Source organism: Erpetoichthys calabaricus, chromosome 11 (assembly GCF_900747795.2).
Source record: "Erpetoichthys calabaricus chromosome 11, fErpCal1.3, whole genome shotgun sequence".
NCBI lineage: Eukaryota > Metazoa > Chordata > Cladistia > Polypteriformes > Polypteridae > Erpetoichthys > Erpetoichthys calabaricus.
The window spans coordinates 47,825,066-47,845,943 of record NC_041404.2 but is presented as its reverse complement, the minus strand read 5'-3'; the positions used below and the strand labels follow the sequence as shown (position 1 = coordinate 47,845,943).

Sequence of the window (20,878 nt, the reverse complement as noted above, 5' to 3'; positions counted from 1 at the left end):
CATTGCAATATATAATTATATATTGTAGCAGTTAAAGCTTTTGTCCACCTCTTGAACCCTCAGGTACCACTCTGAACTCGAGGTAAAAGTATAAATACTATTTATTTTATAAATATACTGTGCACAAAGCACTCCACACTACTCATATAACAATTCTCTCTATAAATCACCAATCCTCCTCGCCCAGACACGTCGCCACCCTACCTCCCAGCTCAGCTCAGTGTTCTGGGCTTCCCACAATCCTTTTATAGCCCCTGACCCGGAAGTGGTTCCTGGCACAACCCACAAGTCCGTTTCCTTCCGGGTCAGGGCAAACAGCCCTCTTCTTCATCCCAAGAGCACGTCGTTCCTTCGGGACACGTGATGCTGACGCACTCCCGGGTTATAGGGCGCACAAGAGCCCACTAGCCCCCCTACAGCGACTCCCGGTGGTCCCCAAGGTATCCAGCAGGGCTGTGTATAGAAACTACAAAGTCCATGAGGCCCTGCTGGAACTCGGGGCACCATCATGCTGTCCGGAGGGCTCCTCCTAGCGGCCTGGGGGCGGAGACCGGAGTCCATAGCCGGTCGTCCATCACAATATGCAGGTAAATCAAAAAAGTAAAGGCAATTTGAAAATTAGGTGGTAAATGCAAAGGATAGAAGCTGCTGAAATTCACTGAATGGTGTTCGCTCAGTATGGAAATGAAAACCGCATGAAAAGTCAATGAAAAGTTTATGAATGGCTAGAAAGGTTTAAAGCAGGAAGAACAAGTGTAACTGATGAAGCTTGATCTGGTTGACCATCAACATCATGCACACAAGCCATTAGCGATGATCACCCTTGTGAAATTTAGAGCCTCTCACTCTCTCGACATAGTTAGATGTAGATGGCAGTGTGGTCTGTATTTTACTTCCTTATTTTCCTTTTACTGATATCAAGCATGACACTGTTGTCCTGGCACCACTGTTAGCCTGGAGACCTCTTCTCTGAAAGCTGACATGTCATTGTTGGTAATCAGTCCTATGATGGTGGTGTCATCAGCAAACTTGATGAAGGAGTTGGAGCTGTGATTAGCATAACATTTAAGAAATATGGCAGGAGGATAACTTTCCTTCTTGTAGGAGGAAGAATTGTCTGCAACTTAACTTCAGCAAAACTAAGGAAATGGTTATTGATTTCACCGCACCAAACAGCCTCTATGCCCAGTCAGGGAGGGGATGTGGTGTACTGCCATTATGAACAATGCTACACATCCTCTCTCTGAAACACTAACACTGAGGACTTTCTGCCAGCAAATTATTCACCAGAAATATCTCAAGAAACGTGACTGGGGCTCTTCATAGTAATAGTAATAAGCCTGCATGATGCTTCACTTCTGTCAGGTCAGAACTTTTTTTTCCTTTTTAGTCATTCTGTGTATTTATTTATTGAGATTCTGTAAAGGCTAAATTTCCACCACAGTTTTACCTATCTAAATAAAGTTCTGTCTATGCTGAGCACTGTAAGTTAGGAAGTCCAGTTGCAGCAGGTGGCGTAGAGTCCTTAACCGAGGAGTTTAGCGGGCACCTTTGTGGGTATAAGAGTGTTAAGTGTCTATGTGAGATTTTCTTGGGGAACCCAAGCTTTTATCAGATATCCCCCAAAGATGTGAAACTTAGGTCAATTGACATTTCTAGATTAAGTCTGTGTGAGTGGGTGTGTGCAGGAGTAGGTGCTGTGATGAACTGGTGCCACATCTTGGGTGTCTTTTCTTCCTTTAAGTCTATACATGATAGGGGATGCCCTCAGTGACTCTGATTTGGATTGAGTGGGTCTGAGAATGCTGTTAGTGTTATATGTTAATAAACAATAGTCTAAGATAGAAGTTATTCCCATTTTTTCTTTTAAGACAATTTTTGTATTTTTCAAATCAAAGTTATTTCTTCACAATCATGGCATACACATTTGCTATTCGAAACTGTATTTAAAAGTTAAGTGTTTTCTACAAATTTTAAAAAATACATAGCATCAGTGACATTTTAAAATGGAAACCATGAGGTACAAAAAGCTTGGAAAACGAAAAGCCTAGAAACTTATTATTATTAATATTATTATTAAACCTACTGAATACTGTACATCCATTTTTCAAGCCAAGAAACCAAGAAAGTTGCTGAGCATTGATCTGTGTCTTAAGATTACACACACAATGTAAAATAGCGTATACATGTCATTTTTGAACAAAGAAAAACACAAATATTGTGAGATTCGGCCATTTTTAAAGTAGACTAGCTGTACATGCTACCTCAGAGCTTGACTTTCCCCACAAAAACATTTCACTCCTAGGGCAGTGGTTTCCAATTGAAAGACAAAATCTCTAAACCATTCGTGCCATGTGCTTGGTATTGTGTTAATTTGTTATTTATGTTAGTACTTCTCCCAGGAAGGTAATTGAAAACATATCCTTACCACAAAAAATTGTATCAGGAATACATGATAAAATGATTATTTCCAGATCCCTTTTGTTGTCACAATCATGTATCACGTTTAACTTTTGCCACTGCAAAGAGGAGGTATTCGCTAAGGTTTTAGGCTTTTTAGTTTTAGATGGTAGCCCCCACAGGTTCCATTCTAAAATCCCAGGAATGGCTATGTATTTTTTACAATTAATAGAAAACACTTATGCTTAGGACACAGTTTAGCATGACAAACATATATATACCATGTTTGTGAAGAAAATAACTTTGACCTAAAAAGGACCTAAGTTATCCTTTAACAACCTTCACTCAGGCAATAGCACTTTATTTTGTCCTTAGACTTGCAGACAGGCTGTTCTGAAAGTTTGTGCTCAGGGATGTCTAATATAGTACGTGCAAATCATTTGAAAACCCAAAGTCAAAATTTTGATCCTGTCGTTGTACTTACCCTGAATAAATCAAAAATGATTGTTTTTCTGTCTTTAGAGTTTTACAACCAACTAATTATTTTAAAGCATACTTTGTGAAACCAAGTAGACCAGAGAGTAATTGCTTGACCCCGTAAGTGATCCTGCATTCTCTGTTTGTGTTACAGTTCCTCACAGTGGGTTGCTTGAATTAAGAGGTAAGAAGAGGTGATGTGATGTTAACAGGGTCAGAAGATGCCTCATATTGCATTAACTGTCAGCTGCACTCAAAACCTTTAGTCATAAGAGAGAACATAATCTTGAGAGAAAATAGAAAACTTGCATCTGCTGAGAAAAATGAAAGCATTTTTTATATAAAAGCTGACAAGTGGGAAATGATCAGTAAGAATTTCATTGTACTATGCACACATAATTGTACATCTGAAGTTTCTATTAACAAAATCTCTATTAAAATGTAAAAAAGTAAATATGTGATCATAATAGAAGAAGAGTGTCTCTGAGTTCCCAGATTATTGGAAGGAAACCCGAGTTTGTAATCTGCAGCGGAGATGATCGGCCACCGACATGGGGTTTGAGGATGGAGCTGCACCAACACACATCAAAACACAGTTAGGGATCAGCATTTTAATGATAAGCACTGGAGTCTCTTTAGAATGTTTTTAAAAATTTTAATTTTTTTTTTTTTCAAAAACAATTATGATTCAATGCTTAATCACCTTGTGGTCACATAAAGCCGATGTCACATTACATGACTTTTACTCGTTGAATATGTCAGACTCGTCGACTGCGATTTCGATTGCCATGTCAATGTACACAACCGCAAATCAACACACCAAATTTACCTACTACATGACAAACTTTCTAGAACAGTTGTATTCACCCCTTTTTCTGTCTTATGGAGCCAGTGCTGTATGAAGGGTTAACAGGTACAGAAATTTCAGCTGTGACCTTGGTCCTTTTTTTCATTCTTTTTTCAATTCTATCATGATATGCAAAATACTAGAGATCAGACAGAAGAGCTTCTCTCCAGCTTGTGAGCTTTAGGACAACCACATTCCTTACTCCTGGTGGCTGTATTATTGCATTGTATTTCTATATGAGCATTCATTGGTTGTAAACTCTCATGCATACAAAGCTCACCTCTATGATTAATGACATAGTAAAACCTGTTAAGGCATCCTGACTGCCTGACTCTTTTGATTAACTCTGGTGCTGTAAATATTTTTAATATAGATATTGAATATGTGTGTTCAGCTCCATTGTCTCACAACTCGAAGGTGTGAGATTATAACATATTTTAAACATGCATTTTGGTGCCTTTTAGGTTTTTTATTATCAAGAATCTGCTCCTGAAGTCTAATTTAGTTTCAATTTATTTTGATGAATTTTAATTTACACTGTTCACATGAGACGTGGTGGAAAAGAAAAAACAACTGATACAAAAGCAACAAATCAATAAGCTTCCACAAAGACAGGACAGGGTGGCCAGGTACCCAACAGCTTAAGCACTTTAATACCACAGCAAGTGTGATACAAATGAACTGAGGAGATACCTTTTATAGTCAAGAGTACGTTTCTAAAAGTATAATTTTTCTTTCTGCTGTGCTTATTTACATGTGGGTTATAGTTACAACATGCTAAACCAGGCCACTTTGTACTCAGTAACTTCTTATAAAATGATGAGACAAATTCCCAGACAATTGCAGGCAAGCTGAGAGAGATTAAATGCATTTTGTGTGCACTGGGTCTACCTGAAGTCTTCTCTCCTTGTACAATACCTGTTCTGTGAGAGCATTCTTAATATATGCAGAAAACCATAATAGCTGGTTCTTCTCGATTCCAAAAAGTAAAGGTTCTATGCCACAGTCCTCTTGTATTCCTGAGCATCTCGCTCTAACATATAGCATCCCTGGGCAGTAACTTCATGTTGTCTGCTTGCACTAGCAACCTCATTCTTTAGGTCACTACCCAGTGCTCAGGATAGTATGGAAGGATGGGGGTGTAGATTGTAAATTGACAGCTTTGCCAATGACTTAGCTTTCACTAACTAACTTTCATGAAAATGCAAACTCATTATTAGTAATGAACAAAATAATTCACATGGAACAGAATTTGCAGAGAAACTTGGGGCTTTGCTTCACAAAATAATTTGCCGAAAAAAATGGTGCTTCACAAACTACCAAAATTCACACCATCACCACATATATCTTCATCCATCCATCCATTATCCAACCCCCTATATCCTAACTACAGGGTCACACAGGTTTACTGGAGCCAATTCCAGCCAACACAGGGCGCAAGGCAGCAACAAATCCTAGGCAGGGCGCAAGCCCACCACAGGGCACACACCCCCACACACCAAGCACACACTAGGGACAATTTAGAATCGCCAATGCACCTAACCTGCATGTGTTTGGTCTATGGGAGGAAACCCACACAGACACAGGGAGAACATGCAAACTCCATGCTGGGAGGATCCGGGAAGTGAACCCAGGTCTCCTAACTGCGAGGCAGCAGCGCTACCCACTCCACCCCTCATATATCTTCATCTCATCTGAAATCTTTTTTCCATGTACAAAAGCATGGCACATTTAATTTTGATGCAGACTGTGGAATGGGGAACGCTGATAGTGAGCACATACTTCCAAGCACTGCGAAGATTCTTCTTCTTTGAACAATCCATTGGCCTGGGTGTGCAGCCACCAGCAAGTCCGTAGAAAGATCCTGGTGTTAATCAGCTTATGGATTTGGGAAAAGTTAAGTGTAATGATGTTACTTCAAACATGAGAGGTACAAAGCAGAATGGGCAGCATGCGTACTGGGTAATGTGAAAAGAATGAATATGCAGACATGTGAAGTGAGCCAAGGTCAGATTCAGAAAAGAATAATTAAAAAGAGATTAAGCAGCAAAAACTAGAATGATTAATCAAAAAAATTAATCAGAATAATAAAGGTACATACATGAAGAACATTTTTTATTTTAAGATATTTATTTAAGTCACAGATGGCGAATGGAGCATTATGCTGTTGTGTAAGTCACATTAGATGTTGTAACACATTTAACCATGCCTCTAGCAAAAGGGAATAGCATCCTAATAACTGAATTCATGAAATGACAGAACCCACAAAAAAACAAAACTGTGTAATGGAATGGTAATGATGTAATAAAAACAAAGTAAACTTTTATCCAGAAACCGGAAAAATGAATCAATCCATCAAGAAATATTCTGTAAGATACAACTAATATTCCCCTGAAAATTTTACACATAGAATATTGCAATACCAAGAAAAAAAATTCTAAGTAGCCATTTCAAAACAGCATGAATATTCAGACAGCCAATGTAACAAGGCCTAAGAGAGCACACGGAAGATCGAGGAATGCAGCAGAACTGGAGCATGAGAGAGAACGGGGCAGTGGTTTCACCTGTTGAATATTCCTTAGGGAGCCATTTCATTTCTTTCCACCACAAACAACTTCAAAAACATTATTTAGTGATTTTCATGTTTTTCAATTGCAAAATCATATGGAAAATGGATTTTCTGAGCAATGTCATGGAACTGCAAAATGAAACTGCACTGTTTTCCTCACTCTGCTTTTGATTATGTTTTCTCTGGAGAAACTGTAAAACCTTGGCTTGGAGAGACATTCTAAAAAAACAAAGGATCTTTATAAAAATCCATACATCAATCTATTTTCTAAACTCACTTTATGTTGAGCAGGGTCATGGGGCTTTATAAAAAATAAATGTATTTAGTCAGCAAATGAGAAAAATAACAAAAGCTTGAAAAAGGAACAAAAAATAGAGCTGTCTAAAAGGCAATCCTCAACCAACTAGTCCAAATATGTGATCCAGATAACAGATTAGTTAAATATCACAAAGAAGGTAAATCCAGTAACAAATAACACTCATGTCAATGTTCTTTGTCTAAGCTGTTCTTCTGCTCTGGCTTAAATAGCCAGAGGGAGGCTCAGGTGTTGTGACGTTTGGGTGGTACCACATCTTATTAGAGTATCACCCACAAACATAATGATGTATGAATGGGACACTATAAAGATTAAATAAAGATACAGAATAACATAAAAAAGAAACAAAATCAGGGATTAGGGAACACAATCGAGCAGTCAACATTATTTTATTTGTGAACAAAACCCTAAAATTCTTAAACTATATCACCTGGGGCCTCATGTATAATGCCATGCGTAGAACTCACACTATAACATGGCTTAAGCACAAAAGCGGGAATGTGCATACGCACATAAAAATCCAGATGCAAGAATCTATGCACACGCAAACTTTCATGTTCTTCCACTACATAAATCCCAATCAGCGTGAAAAGTAACACACGTGCATGCGCCTTCTGTCCCGCCCCAACTCTTCCCAGAATTACGCCTCTTTGAATATGCAAATCGATATAAATAGCCTTCTGTGAAAAGACAATGGGAAAAGCACGGGGGAAAATATAAGAATTTCAGAGAATACCAAGTGGAGGCAAAGGAAAAACGTACTATTTGTTGGTTTAAACAGTGGTATAATCAACAAAAGGAAGTTGATCGAGTAACAGAGTGTCGGAAAAACTCAAGCTCAAGTTCACAAAGTCGCACAGTGCCCGAAATAAAAAAGAAGTCACATATCAAAGTTGGCGTGAAAAGGCAACTCGTAGCCCACCGTCTGAGTGTCATATGAAAGCTTATTAGGGTACAGAGAAAAAAAAATAGGCACACAGTGGGAAAAAAGCACGAAATGTCAACTTTAATCTCGAAATTTCCACTTTAATCACGTAGTTTATTTTGTCATTAAAGTAGAACATCATAAACTTCATCTTAAAATCGTTTATTTTACTAGTTTCTCAAGTAGCACGTTAAATGCTTTGTTCTGTATTTGATCTTCTATGTGCTCTATGTGTGTGAATCACTACGTGCTTCCGTTCTTTCTCTTTCTCCGACAGGACACAGAATCCATTACATTCGTGATATTACAGCTCTCTGAATAATTAAAATACTGAGATGTATATGTGATATATTTTTCATGATGATAGGAATGAAAGCATGTTATTAAACATGGGAACACGGTGGCACAGTGATTGTTCATATCTCACGCAAGAGGCTTGCTGCGCCATGTGCGACCTTCGATGAAATAATTTATTACAGGAGTACTGTCTCTTTCAAACGTACTAACCTCCAATTCCTGTCCTTAAGTACAAACAGTTCTACAAGGAGCACTTGATGGACTGATTGGAGTGCGTTTATAGTTCTTGGGATGAAACTGTTTCTGAAATGCGAGGTCCGTACAGGAATGGCTTTGACGTGTTTTGCCGTGGTTGAGTTAGTGTGTGCTTGAAACTGTATACTGATAATTCTCTTTCCTATCAGCTGCTGCTGTGATTCCCCACTCAGATACAGTGATATAAATACTCCGAGTGGTGCAGTGAGAGTAATATGGAAAAAGATGATCCGCTGTGGCAACCCTTAACGGGAGCAGCTGAAAGAAGAACAAGATGCAGTGAGCGTAACAACGCTAAAGCAGTTATGGTATTTGGAATACTATGGCTATTCCCTGGACCATTATATTGCTACAGGTTAATTACAATCAGATGCATTACACTAATAAATAATATGCAGTTAATTTCAGTGTATTTATAAAGCCGCGTCAGGAATGTGGGTCTAAGAAAGAAAGGGTGACCACACAGGAACAGTAGCACTGCTTTGACGCTGGGTGCCACCAGTCTGCAAAACCGAGCGGAGAAATTGCGTACGCCAGGGTATGAGGTACCGTGGAAATGTGCGTGGCTTTACACCAAGTTTAGGTTTTACACATCGCGATTTGAGAGTGGAAACGTTCGTACGCAACATTTCTGTGCGTACGCACCGTTTATACATGAGGCCCCTGGTGTAGTTGTCCACCCCTCATCTACAGGAAACAAGCCGCTCTTTTTCTGGAGTGGTACATGACCTCATATTTGTAGGTACTAAATCATTATAACTGAATCTCATTGACTACTCCCAAACCATTCCATTGGGCACAGGAGATCACAGTTAGGTGGGGCCAAGAGAGCAACATCATCTATAAACGGCAGACAGGAAAAACTTAGGTTCCCGTTCTTTTTTACTTTGTAATTTTTGCCTGTGCCCTGATATCCTGTAAATCATCAACAAGTGGAGACAAGATGCATCCTTGGTTAGATTTCTGTGTCCATATTAAATGACTTTGAATTAACACCATGTATGTGAACACACGACTCATTCCAGAAATGCAAGGACACAATAGTACAGCTGGAACTCGCAAATCCTCCACTCTTTTTCACAAATCTTTTATCCCAACAATAACATATGCCCCACCTAGCCTGACTAAACTCCATACTGTATGTGATACACTATTAAGTGTGTACTGTATGTGAATGTTCGTATTTTAAAAGGTTGTTTCCAGTTAAATCCATGTCCCTTTTACTTTAAAAATTTTAATATCAATGTTCTTTGCTTCATTTAATTTAAATTTAAAATTCAAAAATATGCATTACAAAAGTAGTATAAAAATATGACAATCAACACATAAATGTCATCGCAACAGAATTAAGGACATTAAAAGTCTGTTCAATCAGAAATACAATCAACTCCAATATAGCACAGCTATAATTAAGATCTGTGTTAAACTTAAAACAACATGAGTTTTGCAGAAATAGAAGCCCAGCATACTTATTATAATAAAATATTAATTCTTGCCGAATCTCTGGACAGAAAAATTTTTCATTTTTTTTCTAGTTTTACATAATGCAAAATATCATTTTCTCACTGAGTTATGGAGGATTCTTCCAAAAGAGCAGAATTAGACGAAGAACTAATAATGTAGATAGATGGAAAAAGAAAAACACTTCTGATTTTGGTTAACGAAAAGAGAGCAGTTACAGGTACTATAAAGGTGTATTGTATTGTTGTAGGTATAAAGGAGCCCCAGTAGTGTTTCCTGACAGATGTCTGTTGAATAATTTGTTGAATAAAAACCCTCAATTCTGGTGTGTCTAAGGGAGAATGTGCAGCATTGATCATAAGGGCCATCAGTTTTGACTTCTCCACTACTACCTTCTGAGGGTCCAGAGTGCATCCCATAACTGAGCCTGCCATCTTAATCAGCTTGTTAATTAAGTGATGTTACCGGCCCAGCACAGAACAATATAGGAAATTACACAGTCTTTTGCATTTCTGTACTCTGTCAAAGGTATTTTTTTAAGAATATTAAAATATTACTAAGATATTTATGATTTTGTTGCTCCACCATTTTGTTTTGTGCTTAGAACTGCAATTACCCCCATTTTTTGTGTTTCTATATGGCTGTGGCCATACTGTTTATGGTCGCTATGCTTGTTGCTAGCTGACTGACTTGGGGGTTTGTGGTCACATGCCATATTATGCCATGACTCACCACCTATATACAATGCCTTAGTGGGTTCACACTAAAATTCTGCTTTTGCTAAATTTGTGTTTTAAGACTTACAGTTGTTACATTTTTGACTAGGTATTTGTGACTTTGAGTCATGATTTACATAATGAGCAAAATATTATTATTTTTTTTTTTAACTTTGTGGTTTTTACATTTTTTTCTGGCTAAGATTTACAAATTGTTCTCCCTTCATCAACTGGTCCATCTCTTTGTTTAGCCTGCTATTTTCCTTCTTTCATTGACAGAATACTATAATAGAGTTATAGAAAATGTAAAAAACTGCCACTACTCACATTAAAGGAATAAAGTCTCCTAAGGAAAAAAAACTATTTTTTTAAAAAAGGCTATTTTAGATAAAGGTATTAATATGATCTAATCAAAAAGGAAGCGTTATATTTTTGACACATAGCACCTCATATTCATATCAACCACAATTGACCTTGGAGACAGCTAAGTACGAGAACATGACGAATGATGCATGAAATCTGCTGCAGACATATAAACATGCACCTGATACTTAGTCCATTTAAGTGCTTAGACAGAGGCAAGTGTACAAATGCACTGTTGCCAGGCGAACGCTAAATAGAGACCAGACACTAAGAGTTCAAAGTAAACAACAAGGGATAACCAATCAAAATGATTTATCGTGTTTATGGACTATCAGTAGCTGTAGAGTTTGAAGGTCACAGATCAAATTGCCTTAATGGAGGTAATACATGTAGGATGTATAAGAAAAATAGAGAAAAATAAAATAAAAAAGGAACTGTAGTCGTTATAGACCCATTAATACCAAAAATATAACAAACACAGGTGAAAAGAGGCCATTTGGTCCTCTCAATTAAGTTCATACCATAAGATCTGAAAAACACATTTTTTGATGGGACAATGTATCATAGTGGCTGAGGAAAGCATTTTGACCAAAAGTCAGTTAATGACAGTTTTAAGGGCCAGGAGTCAAATGTTAAGCTAAAAAAAGTGGTGTTTAAAAGTAGTTTTTCACTAAACACAAATCAAAAGACAAAGTCAAAAAGCATTGTAAGAAGTTTATTTCAAAAAGAACCTAAAGAGCACATTAAAAATCTTTGTAAGTGAAATCTACAATCTTAGACAAAATGTTTTTTCATGCTGCTGACCTTTATATGGTTACGCTTATGACACTATCACACATTACATCCATGACCACATGCCGAGCAGTGGGTTGTTGCATCATTGCAATGACAAAACAAAACAGCAAGTGAGCATTAAAAAGCAAAAAGTCACTATGAAAATTATAGCACATAATGTTAAAATTAAAAAAACCTTCAAAACAAAACAGAATTCAAATAATAATTCCATTCGATTTCCTGACATTCAGTGCCTCAGAGGAGGTTAAACGAAAGTCTGACAAAAATGTATTCAACCCAGACAAAAGATTAACAAATTCTAAGAAACAGTAAACTACAAGGCTGCCTTTACATATTCTTTCCACTTTTTTCTCTCACTGCGTAGCTCTGTGTCTCTTCACATGCCTGTTATGATACTGCAACCCAAAATAGTCAAAAAGTGGTTAATATGTCTCACAATAGAATGAAAACCGGGCCAGAACTTCTCCGGTCTTCCATAGAAACAGACCTCACCCAAAGCAACCTGATCACAAACTCAAAAGATAGGCTTCACGGCCTGCGTTGGCACAAAATGGGGATCAAGCTTTAAAAGTTTAAAGACATCTTTGAAGACAGAGAATAATCACAAACCTCTAACGCAAAAGGGACAAAAACAAAACAATGCTCCTTTCAATTTTAAAGAATGCATTAAATAAACAAAGAAAAAAGTAAAAAATAAGGGGAAAAGGGTTGCCTGATAAGGAAATCGGGCGGCACGGTGGTAGCGCTGCTGCCTCGCAGTTAGGAGACCCGGGTTCGCTTCCCGGGACCTCACTGCGTGGAGTTTGCATGTTCTCCCTGTGTCTGCGTGGGTTTCCTCCGGGCGCTCCGGTTTCCTCCCACAGTCCAAAGACATGCAGGTTAGGTGGATTGGTGATTCTAAATTGGCCCTAGTGTGTGCTTGGTGTGTGGGTGTGTTTGTGTGTGTCCTGCGGTGGGGTTGGCACCCTGCCCGGGATTGGTTCCTGCCTTGTGCCCTGTGTTGGCTGGGATTGGCTCCAGCAGACCCCCGTGACCCTGTGTTCGGATTCAGCGGGTTGGAAAATGGATGGATGAATGAAAAGGAAATCAAGGCTAACAAGTCCAATTTATAATCCAAATGCAGAATCCTAGAACACCAGAACACCAAATGATACCTACAATCTCAGCTATATTATGGTAATAATGAAACTTCACAATGAACCTCTGGGGGATCTAAGTTCTCAGCCGCAATATATAGGCTGAGGGTTCCACCCACAGAGCCCAAGGAGGATAGGAAAAAACATAAATTCACAATACATAAATAATATTTAAAACAAAACAATATTAACAAAAATTACATAATAACAAAAACATGAAAAATAATTCAGAAAAACAACAGAAATAATAATAAAACTGAATATAAACATGAGTCAGGGAACAAACCCTTGCCAAAATGTATCAATGCCACTGCTCCAGCTGCAAAGAAAAACTATTTTGAAACTATATAATTATAATCATTGTAGAAACAAATAAAAAATAAAATGATCTGCTTGCTTGGTTTGAGACTGGGACACACAGAATGTAGTCAGCATCAAGACTACATAAATAATACCTAAATAAGCCAAGAAAAGGGATACATTCTGATGCTAATTCAAAAAGGCAACTAAAGTCTTCAAAAATGCTTAGTTTAGAGAAATGTCTCAATGAAAAAAAAGAGTATATTGTTTTACTATTATAGAAGCCCCCTCCTTTAACCGCCACCTTATCGTGGTGGAGGGGTTTGCGTGTCCCAATGATCCTAGGAGCTCTGTTGTCCGGGGCTTTATGCCCCTGGTAGGGCCACCCAAGGCAAACTGGTCCTAGGTGAGGGATGAGACAAAGAGCGGTTCAAACCTTCTATGATGAATGAAAACTTTGGACGCCGTTTTCCCTTGCCCGGACGCGGGTCACCGGGGCCCCACTCTGGAGCCAGGCCTGGAGGTGGGGCTCGATGGCGAGCGCCTGGTGGCTGGGCCTGCACCCATGGGGCTTGGCCGGGCACAGCCCGAAGAGGCAACGTGGGTCCCCCTTCCCATGGGCTCACCACCTATGGGAGGGGCCAAGGAGGTCGGGTGCAGTGTGAGTTGGGTGGTGGCCGAAGGCGGGGACCTCTCTGAAGGGGAAGGAGCCTGAGCTAGTGCGCGAAGTTGAGAGGTTCCGGCTAGATATAGTCGGACTCACCTCGACGCACAGCTTGGACTCTGGAACCAATCTCCTTGAGAGGGGCTGGACTCTGTACCACTCTGGAGTTGCCCCCGGTGAGAGGCGCCGAGCGGGTGTGGGTATACTTATTGCCCCCCGACTTGGAGCCTGTACATTGGGGTTTACCCCGGTGGACGAGAGGGTAGCCTCCCTTCGCCTTCGGGTGGGGGGACGGGTCCTAACTGTTGTTTGTGCGTATGCACCGAACAGCAGTTCGGAGTACCCACCCTTTTTGGAGTCCCTGGAGGGGGTGCTAGAGGGCATACCTTCTGGGGACTCCCTCGTTCTGCTGGGAGACTTCAATGCTCACGTGGGCAATGACAGTGAGACCTGGAAGGGCGTGATTGGGAGGAATGGCCCCCCCCGATCTGAACCCGAGCGGTGTTTTGTTATTGGACTTCTGTGCTCGTCACGGATTGTCCATAACGAACACCATGTTCAAGCATAGGGGTGTTCATATGTGCACTTGGCACCAGGACACCCTAGGCCTCAGTTCGATGATCGACTTTGTGGTCGTGTCGTCGGACTTGCGGCCACATGTCTTGGACACTCGGGTGAAGAGAGGGGCGGAGCTGTCAACTGATCACCACCTGGTGGTGAGTTGGCTTCGATGGTGGGGGAGGATGCCGGTCAGGCGTGGTAGGCCCAAACGTGTTGTGAGGGTCTGCTGGGAACGTCTGGCAGAGCCCCCTGTCAGAAGTAGCTTCAACTCCCACCTCCGGCAGAACTTCGACAATGTCCCGAGGGAGGTGGGGGACATTGAGTCCGAATGGGCCATGTTCCGTGCCTCTATTGTTGAGGCGGCTGACCGGAGCTGTGGCCGTAAGGTGGTCGGTGCCTGTCGTGGCGGCAATCCCCGAACCCGTTGGTGGACACCGGTGGTGAAGGATGCCATCAAGCTGAAGAAGGAGTCCTACGGGACCCTTTTGTCCTGTGGGACCCTGGAGGCAGCTGATAGGTACCGGCAGGCCAAGCGGAATGCGGCTTTGGTGGTTGCTGAGGCAAAAACTCGGGCGTGGGAGGAGTTTGGGGAGGACATGGAGAACGACTTTCGGACGGCTTCGAGGAGATTCTGGTCCACCATCCGGCGTCTCAGGAAGGGGAAGCAGTGCAGTGTCAACACTGTATATGGTGGGGATGGTGCGCTGCTGACCTCGACTCGGGACGTTGTGGGTCGGTGGGGGGGAGTACTTCGAAGACCTCCTCAATCCCATTAACATGCCTTCCAATGAGGAAGCAGAGCCTGGGGACTCAGAGGTGGGCTCCCCCATCTCTGGGACTGAGGTCACCGAGGTGGTCAAAAAACTCCTTGGTGGCAGGGCCCCGGGGGTGGATGAGATACGCCCGGAGTTCCTCAAGGCTCTGGATGTTGTAGGACTGTCTTGGTTGACACGCCTCTGCAACATCGCATGGACATCAGGGACAGTGCCTCTGGATTGGCAGACCGGGGTGGTGGTCCCCCTCTTTAAGAAGGGGGATCGGAGGGTGTGTTCCAACTACAGAGGGATCACACTCCTCAGCCTCCCTGGAAAAGTCTATTCAGGGGTCCTGGAGAGGAGGGTCCGTCGGATAGTCGAGCCTCGGATTCAGGAGGAACAGTGTGGTTTTCGTCCTGGTCGCGGAACAGTTGACCAGCTCTATACCCTTAGCAGGGTCCTGGAGGGTGCATGGGAGTTTGCCCAACCAGTCTACATGTGTTTTGTGGACTTAGAAAAGGCATTCGACCGTGTCCCTCGGGGAATCCTGTGGGGGGTACTCCGAGAGTATGGGGTACCGGCCCCCCTGATAAGGGCTGTTCAGTCCCTGTACGATCAGTGCCAGAGCTTGGTCCGCATTGCCGGCAGTAAGTCAAACCCGTTTCCAGTGAGAGTTGGACTCCGCCAGGGCTGCCCTTTGTCACCGATTCTGTTCATAACTTTTATGGACAGAATTTCTAGGCGCAGCCAGGGTGTTGAGGGGGGTCCGGTTTGGTGGGCTCAGGATTGGGTCACTGCTTTTTGCAGATGATGTTGTCCTGTTTGCTTCATCAGGCCGTGATCTTCAGCTCTCTCTGGAACGGTTCGCAGCCGAGTGTGAAGCGGCTGGGATGAGAATTAGCACCTCCAAATCCGAGACCATGGTCCTCAACCGGAAAAGGGTGGAGTGCCCTCTCAGGGTTGGTAGCAAGATCCTGCCCCAAGTGGAGGAGTTCAAGTATCTCGGGGTCTTGTTCACGAGTGAGGGAAGAATGGAGCGTGAGATCGACAGGCGGATCGGTGGGGCATCCGCAGTAATGCGGGCGTTGCATCGGTCTGTCGTGGTGAAAAAGGAGATGAGCCGCAAGGCGAAGCTCTCAATTTACCAGTCGATCTATGTTCCTACCCTCACCTATGGTCATGAGCTATGGGTAGTGACCGAAAGAACGAGATCGCGAATACAAGCGGCTGAAATGAGTTTCCTCCGCAGGGTGTCTGGGCTTTCCCTTAAAGATAGGGTGAGAAGCTCAGTCATCCGGGAGGGGCTCAGAGTAGAGCCGCTGCTCCTCCGCATCGAGAGGAGTCAGATGAGGTGGCTCGGGCATCTGATCAGGATGCCTCCTGGACGCCTCCCTGGTGAGGTGTTCCAGGCACGTCCAACCGGGAGGAGGCCCCGGGGAAGACCCAGGACACGCTGGAGGGACTATGTCTCTCGACTGGCCTGGGAACGCCTTGGGATTCTCCCGGAAGAGCTAGAAGAAGTGGCCGGGGAGAGGGAAGTCTGGGCATCTCTGCTCAAGCTGCTGCCCCCGCGACCCGACCTCGGATAAGCGGGAGACAATGGATGGATGCATATATATATATGCCCCTTTTTTTATATTTGAGCCCCTGCCCCTGAGGAACTCTCTGCACATTTTATGCTTACCGTTATGAGACTATGTTTTGGGAGTCCCAAGTCCACTTGCTTCTTATGGAGTTCATGCTTACGTTGCCAGCTGTGTGAAAAGGCCCCGACAATATTACAGCATAGTCCGAGGGCGCGCTCGGTTTTTTGCCTCTGGTCATGCAATCCATTTGTGACAGCCAAGTTTAGATTGTGACCGAAGCAGTATAGCCACGGCCAATGCAGGGACCTGATTGCGGCATGAATGTTGGCAGCGTTGTCAGTGGTTATGGCTGAAAGTTTTTTCTTGTCAAGTTGCCATTCCTGAAGTGCAGCTCTGAGCGCAGCAGCAAGATTGTCCGCTGTATGACTCTCAGGAAAATACGTAGTTTGGAGGCATTTGGATTCAAGTTTCCAGTCAGGTGTAATAGTATGGACAGTCAGAGACATATATGGTGTCATGTTAACTGACGACCACATGTCAGTTGTTAAGGAATAACTGTCTGCCGCTGACAGCAGCACTTGAACATTGTCTCTAACTTTACTATATAAATGTGGGATGGCTGTTTGTGAGAAATATTTCCGTCCAGGCAGCTCGTACTGGGCATCTAGGACCTTTACCATGTCCGTAAAGGACTTTTTTTCCACGGTGTGGAAAGAGACCATTTCCTTCGCCAAGTATTTTGTCACTACATCAGTACAGGTTTTCCAACGGACACTGTCCCTTTTGTACTTTGTTGCTTTCCCGAAGGCCCCCATTATCGTCGGCTGCGTACTGGCGGTGGACCTAGATGTTGTTGGTCCTGCATCGGGAGGCGTTGAAACTGTTGCACTGAGTGAACTCGGGTCCATCCTCGCAGCAGTGAGTGGATGGTGGTTTCGTATATGTGACCTTAGGTTTGAGGTATTTCCATCTCTCGCGGTCACCTTTTTGTTGCACAATTTGCAAATTGCCTCGTCCGTATTTACCGCCTCTCCCTTCTCGTTCGGTCGAAACCCGAAATACTGCCAAACTGCAGAAGTTGTGTTCTTTTTCGAGACCAGGTCACTTGGTGCGCGACTCGCCATCTTTCCCCACCTCTCTCTTTCTCCTCCACGCTGTCACGTGATGACAACCATGCATACACATTTTTAGGCATTAAATAAATTATATTTAATATTTAATCCTTGTCTCCCATATAAGTGCATTGTTTTTATGATGGTATAACGGTATTGAAACTGATACCGTTGCTATTTTTAGATCCCGCGGGATACCATATTACTGTGTTACCGCCCAAGCCTACGTGGCACTGACGAAAAGACAGGAGGCAGAGCTAGATGTGGCAGAGTTGAAGATGCTACGATTTTCGCTTGGAGTAATGAGGGTAGACAGGACTAGGAATGAGTATTATTAGAGGGACAACACAGGTATGACAGTTTGGTGACCAAGTGAGAGAGGCTAGTATGAGATGGCTTAGGCATGTGCAGAGGAGAGGGGAGGGGTACATTAGAAAAAGAATGTTGAGGATGGAATAGCCAGGCAAAAGGAAAAGAGGAAGACTAATGTTTATGGATGTGGTGTTGAGGGCATGAAGGCAGTCAGTGTAGCAGAAAATGATGTAATCGACAGGGATAGTAGGAGCCGGATGATCCACTGCGGTGACCCCTAAATTAGCATTACTCTTTTCAGTTGACACCATCAGGACTTTGTTACAAAATTCCTTTGGAAAAAAATCCATTTATTCTGGTTCTGTGCAAAGTACAATATGTTAAGAGGAACAATTTACAAAAAGAGTGTTAACAGCCATCTTGGAGGTTTATTTTTGAGGTTATTTGCCATTCCTATCCACCTAATTTCTCCAAAATAACATCAAGTTGGGTTTGAAAGGTCGCTGAAGTCCAGTACTCCTCCACACTGTGCATTCTGTGTCTACGGTTGCACATGTGAAGACAAATGTTTCAATGTTTGTGTGAAATTTACCCTTAACAAGTTCATCACATGGGTTAATCATTCATCCACACTAAAACAGGATTAATTTAAAGTCCTAACATGCTAGTCTTTGGGATGTGAGAGGAACTGTGGAGTATGATGGGAAAAAAATGGAACAGATACAGGGAAAACATGCTAACTCTACACAGATAATAAACAGGCTAGGACTCAGACCCAGTGCTGCAGAGGTGTGAGGTAGCAGCACAAACTGCTGTGCACACCGTTTCCCCCTGTTTTATGCTTAGTTAAACATGAAATATTTTTAAAACATCATTATCAGTATAATCTCCTCATCCATTATGCAAACTACCACATGTAAAGTGTTGCCTACCTGGTCTGCTTGGACATAACCTATAATATTGCCAGCTTACATTACACATATTCTTTTAAGTGACATGTTATAATTAATATGCACTAAACATAGCATGGAATAGTTTGATAAAATGCAAATTAAAAGCAACATAAAATGGCTCTTTAATATTTATTTAATCAAATGACAATAAAAAACAATGTGTAATCTGATGGGCTCATTTTTTTATACAAAAGAAGAAAATGATTACTGAAAATGTTCCCTTCTCATTTCTACTGAATTCACGTGGGCAGCTTGTGATGAGATTTCCAAATTCGTATTGTCTTGTCTGATGAAGCTGTAATATACTGTAAACAGGAAATACATGCTTATATTTTTTTCTTCAATTCTAATACTGGAGTAACACAGAATATTTTAAAGAAACACTAATAATGTTGAGATAAAAAAACAAAGTAAAATAAGGCAGTACCATCAGCATTCCCTGCATTTTCTTATAACAATGGTCATGGTTCTAGCTGTCCCTTACCAAAAACTGAACAGGATGATAATAAACTTACAACTATGGATATAAATGGACAAACAGTACAACTACAATTTGAATAGTTAGTGCCTCCTGCTCCATCCAGATTGGCCAGCAAGTCATCTCCATCTATGTCTATCCTGAACAGTCTTTCTTGCTGTCTCAATGGTCACCATAAGGTCTTTTAAGTCCTTTTTTAGAAGATCATCCCAGGTCATTCTTCTTATCCTTCCCTCATGGTGAGATCCATGACAGTGTGATGCTGGCTGGCCATGATGGTGGGAGTTGCATGATATGACCTGCAAAACTAAATCTTTGCTCCACATGATGTCCCTGAGTGATCTCACCCGTGCTTGTCTAAGAACTTCCTCATTCGTGATGTGCTCTCTTCACATTAATCTGATTACTGCAAATTAAATGTTCTGCACATTTTTCAAATTGTCTTATACCAGTAATGAGCTCTATAATTTGTGATAAGTAGAACAATTCTCAGAGTTTCTTTAGTTCATCCCATCAAATATGGGCTCACAGGAAGCTGTAATCTATCTGGGCAGCAGCATGGAAATGATAAATGCTAACCATTGATAAAGTGTCACAAACCGAGCACAAACACACACCCATATTCACTTACAACAGGACAATTTGGGGTAGTAAATCAAACAGACTAACATATACTGCATTGGATACTGGGAGTAAAATGAAATCCTTCACAAAACATACACTGGTATCTAGTCAATAGTAATCAAGCATCATAAAATGGTAACTAAACTCACTATTGCACTCCCTTTATTAAGTAATATTATATGCATTTTGTCATCCAATTCAATTTGTGATGTGTGGGACAATGATGGCGGCATCTAGTGCAAGCAAACCAACCCTGGTTATGGGCTCTTTTCATTACAGGATACATTTATTCCAGGACAATTAATTTTAACCAATCAACATAACAAACGGGTCTTTGGGATGTGGGAGGAAAAAGTATATTACCCAGTCAAATATCCAACAGGATTATAAGGAGAGCATACAAACTCCATATTAACAGTTAACAGGCTGGAATCCAAACACCATCTTCTGAAATTGTGAGCAGCAGTGGGAACTATTAGCCACTGTGCCTCTCTTTTGTAAGTACAAAGTTGTTCCACTGTACTCTTTTCATTTAAATCCATCTTTACATCTATGACTTTTTAACTCAAAAATGATTAAAGGTATGCAGAGCAAAATATTTTATTACCTGGTTTCTTTCTGTGATGTGTATGACTGAGCGGATAGAATCTTTGTGTCCCACATTTCTTTGTACTTCCAAAAGTGTCCCAGCATCATATACTCTGTGATATAAGACAATAATTAACCAAACAAAATTCATTCACATATAATTATAATGTGTTCTATTTTTTCATTTCGGTTCATGGGTCGGTTATTGATCTTCTGTTTCCACTGATCTCCAGTGGCATTTGACTGTGGAACAGTCACTTCTCAAATTGTTCACCTTGGGTCTTCCTCTGGCCATCTTGCCGTCTACAATGGTTGCAAAAAAAGCATATGCTTTGGTATTATATACTTGAACCTTTGCTTGACATGTCCAGCTCACCTTAACTTTCAT

At 41.6% G+C, this 20,878-nt stretch overlaps 1 protein-coding gene across 2 annotated transcripts in view; it reads right to left on the bottom strand.

Annotated features, from left to right (window-relative positions):
* Nucleotides 1–18,176: 18,176 nt before the first annotated feature.
* LOC114660396 (uncharacterized) overlaps nucleotides 18,177–20,878 on the bottom strand; it is an 81,524-nt gene continuing 78,822 nt past the window's right edge. For both annotated transcript variants that reach the window (XM_028813074.2, XM_051934212.1), the window contains exons 17-18: nucleotides 20,510–20,603; nucleotides 18,177–19,105 (exon numbers count right to left, since the gene is read on the bottom strand). In XM_028813074.2, the coding sequence (XP_028668907.2) occupies nucleotides 19,040–19,105; nucleotides 20,510–20,603 (160 nt within the window). In that variant the 3' untranslated portion in view covers nucleotides 18,177–19,039. The remainder of the gene's footprint in view (nucleotides 19,106–20,509; nucleotides 20,604–20,878) is intronic.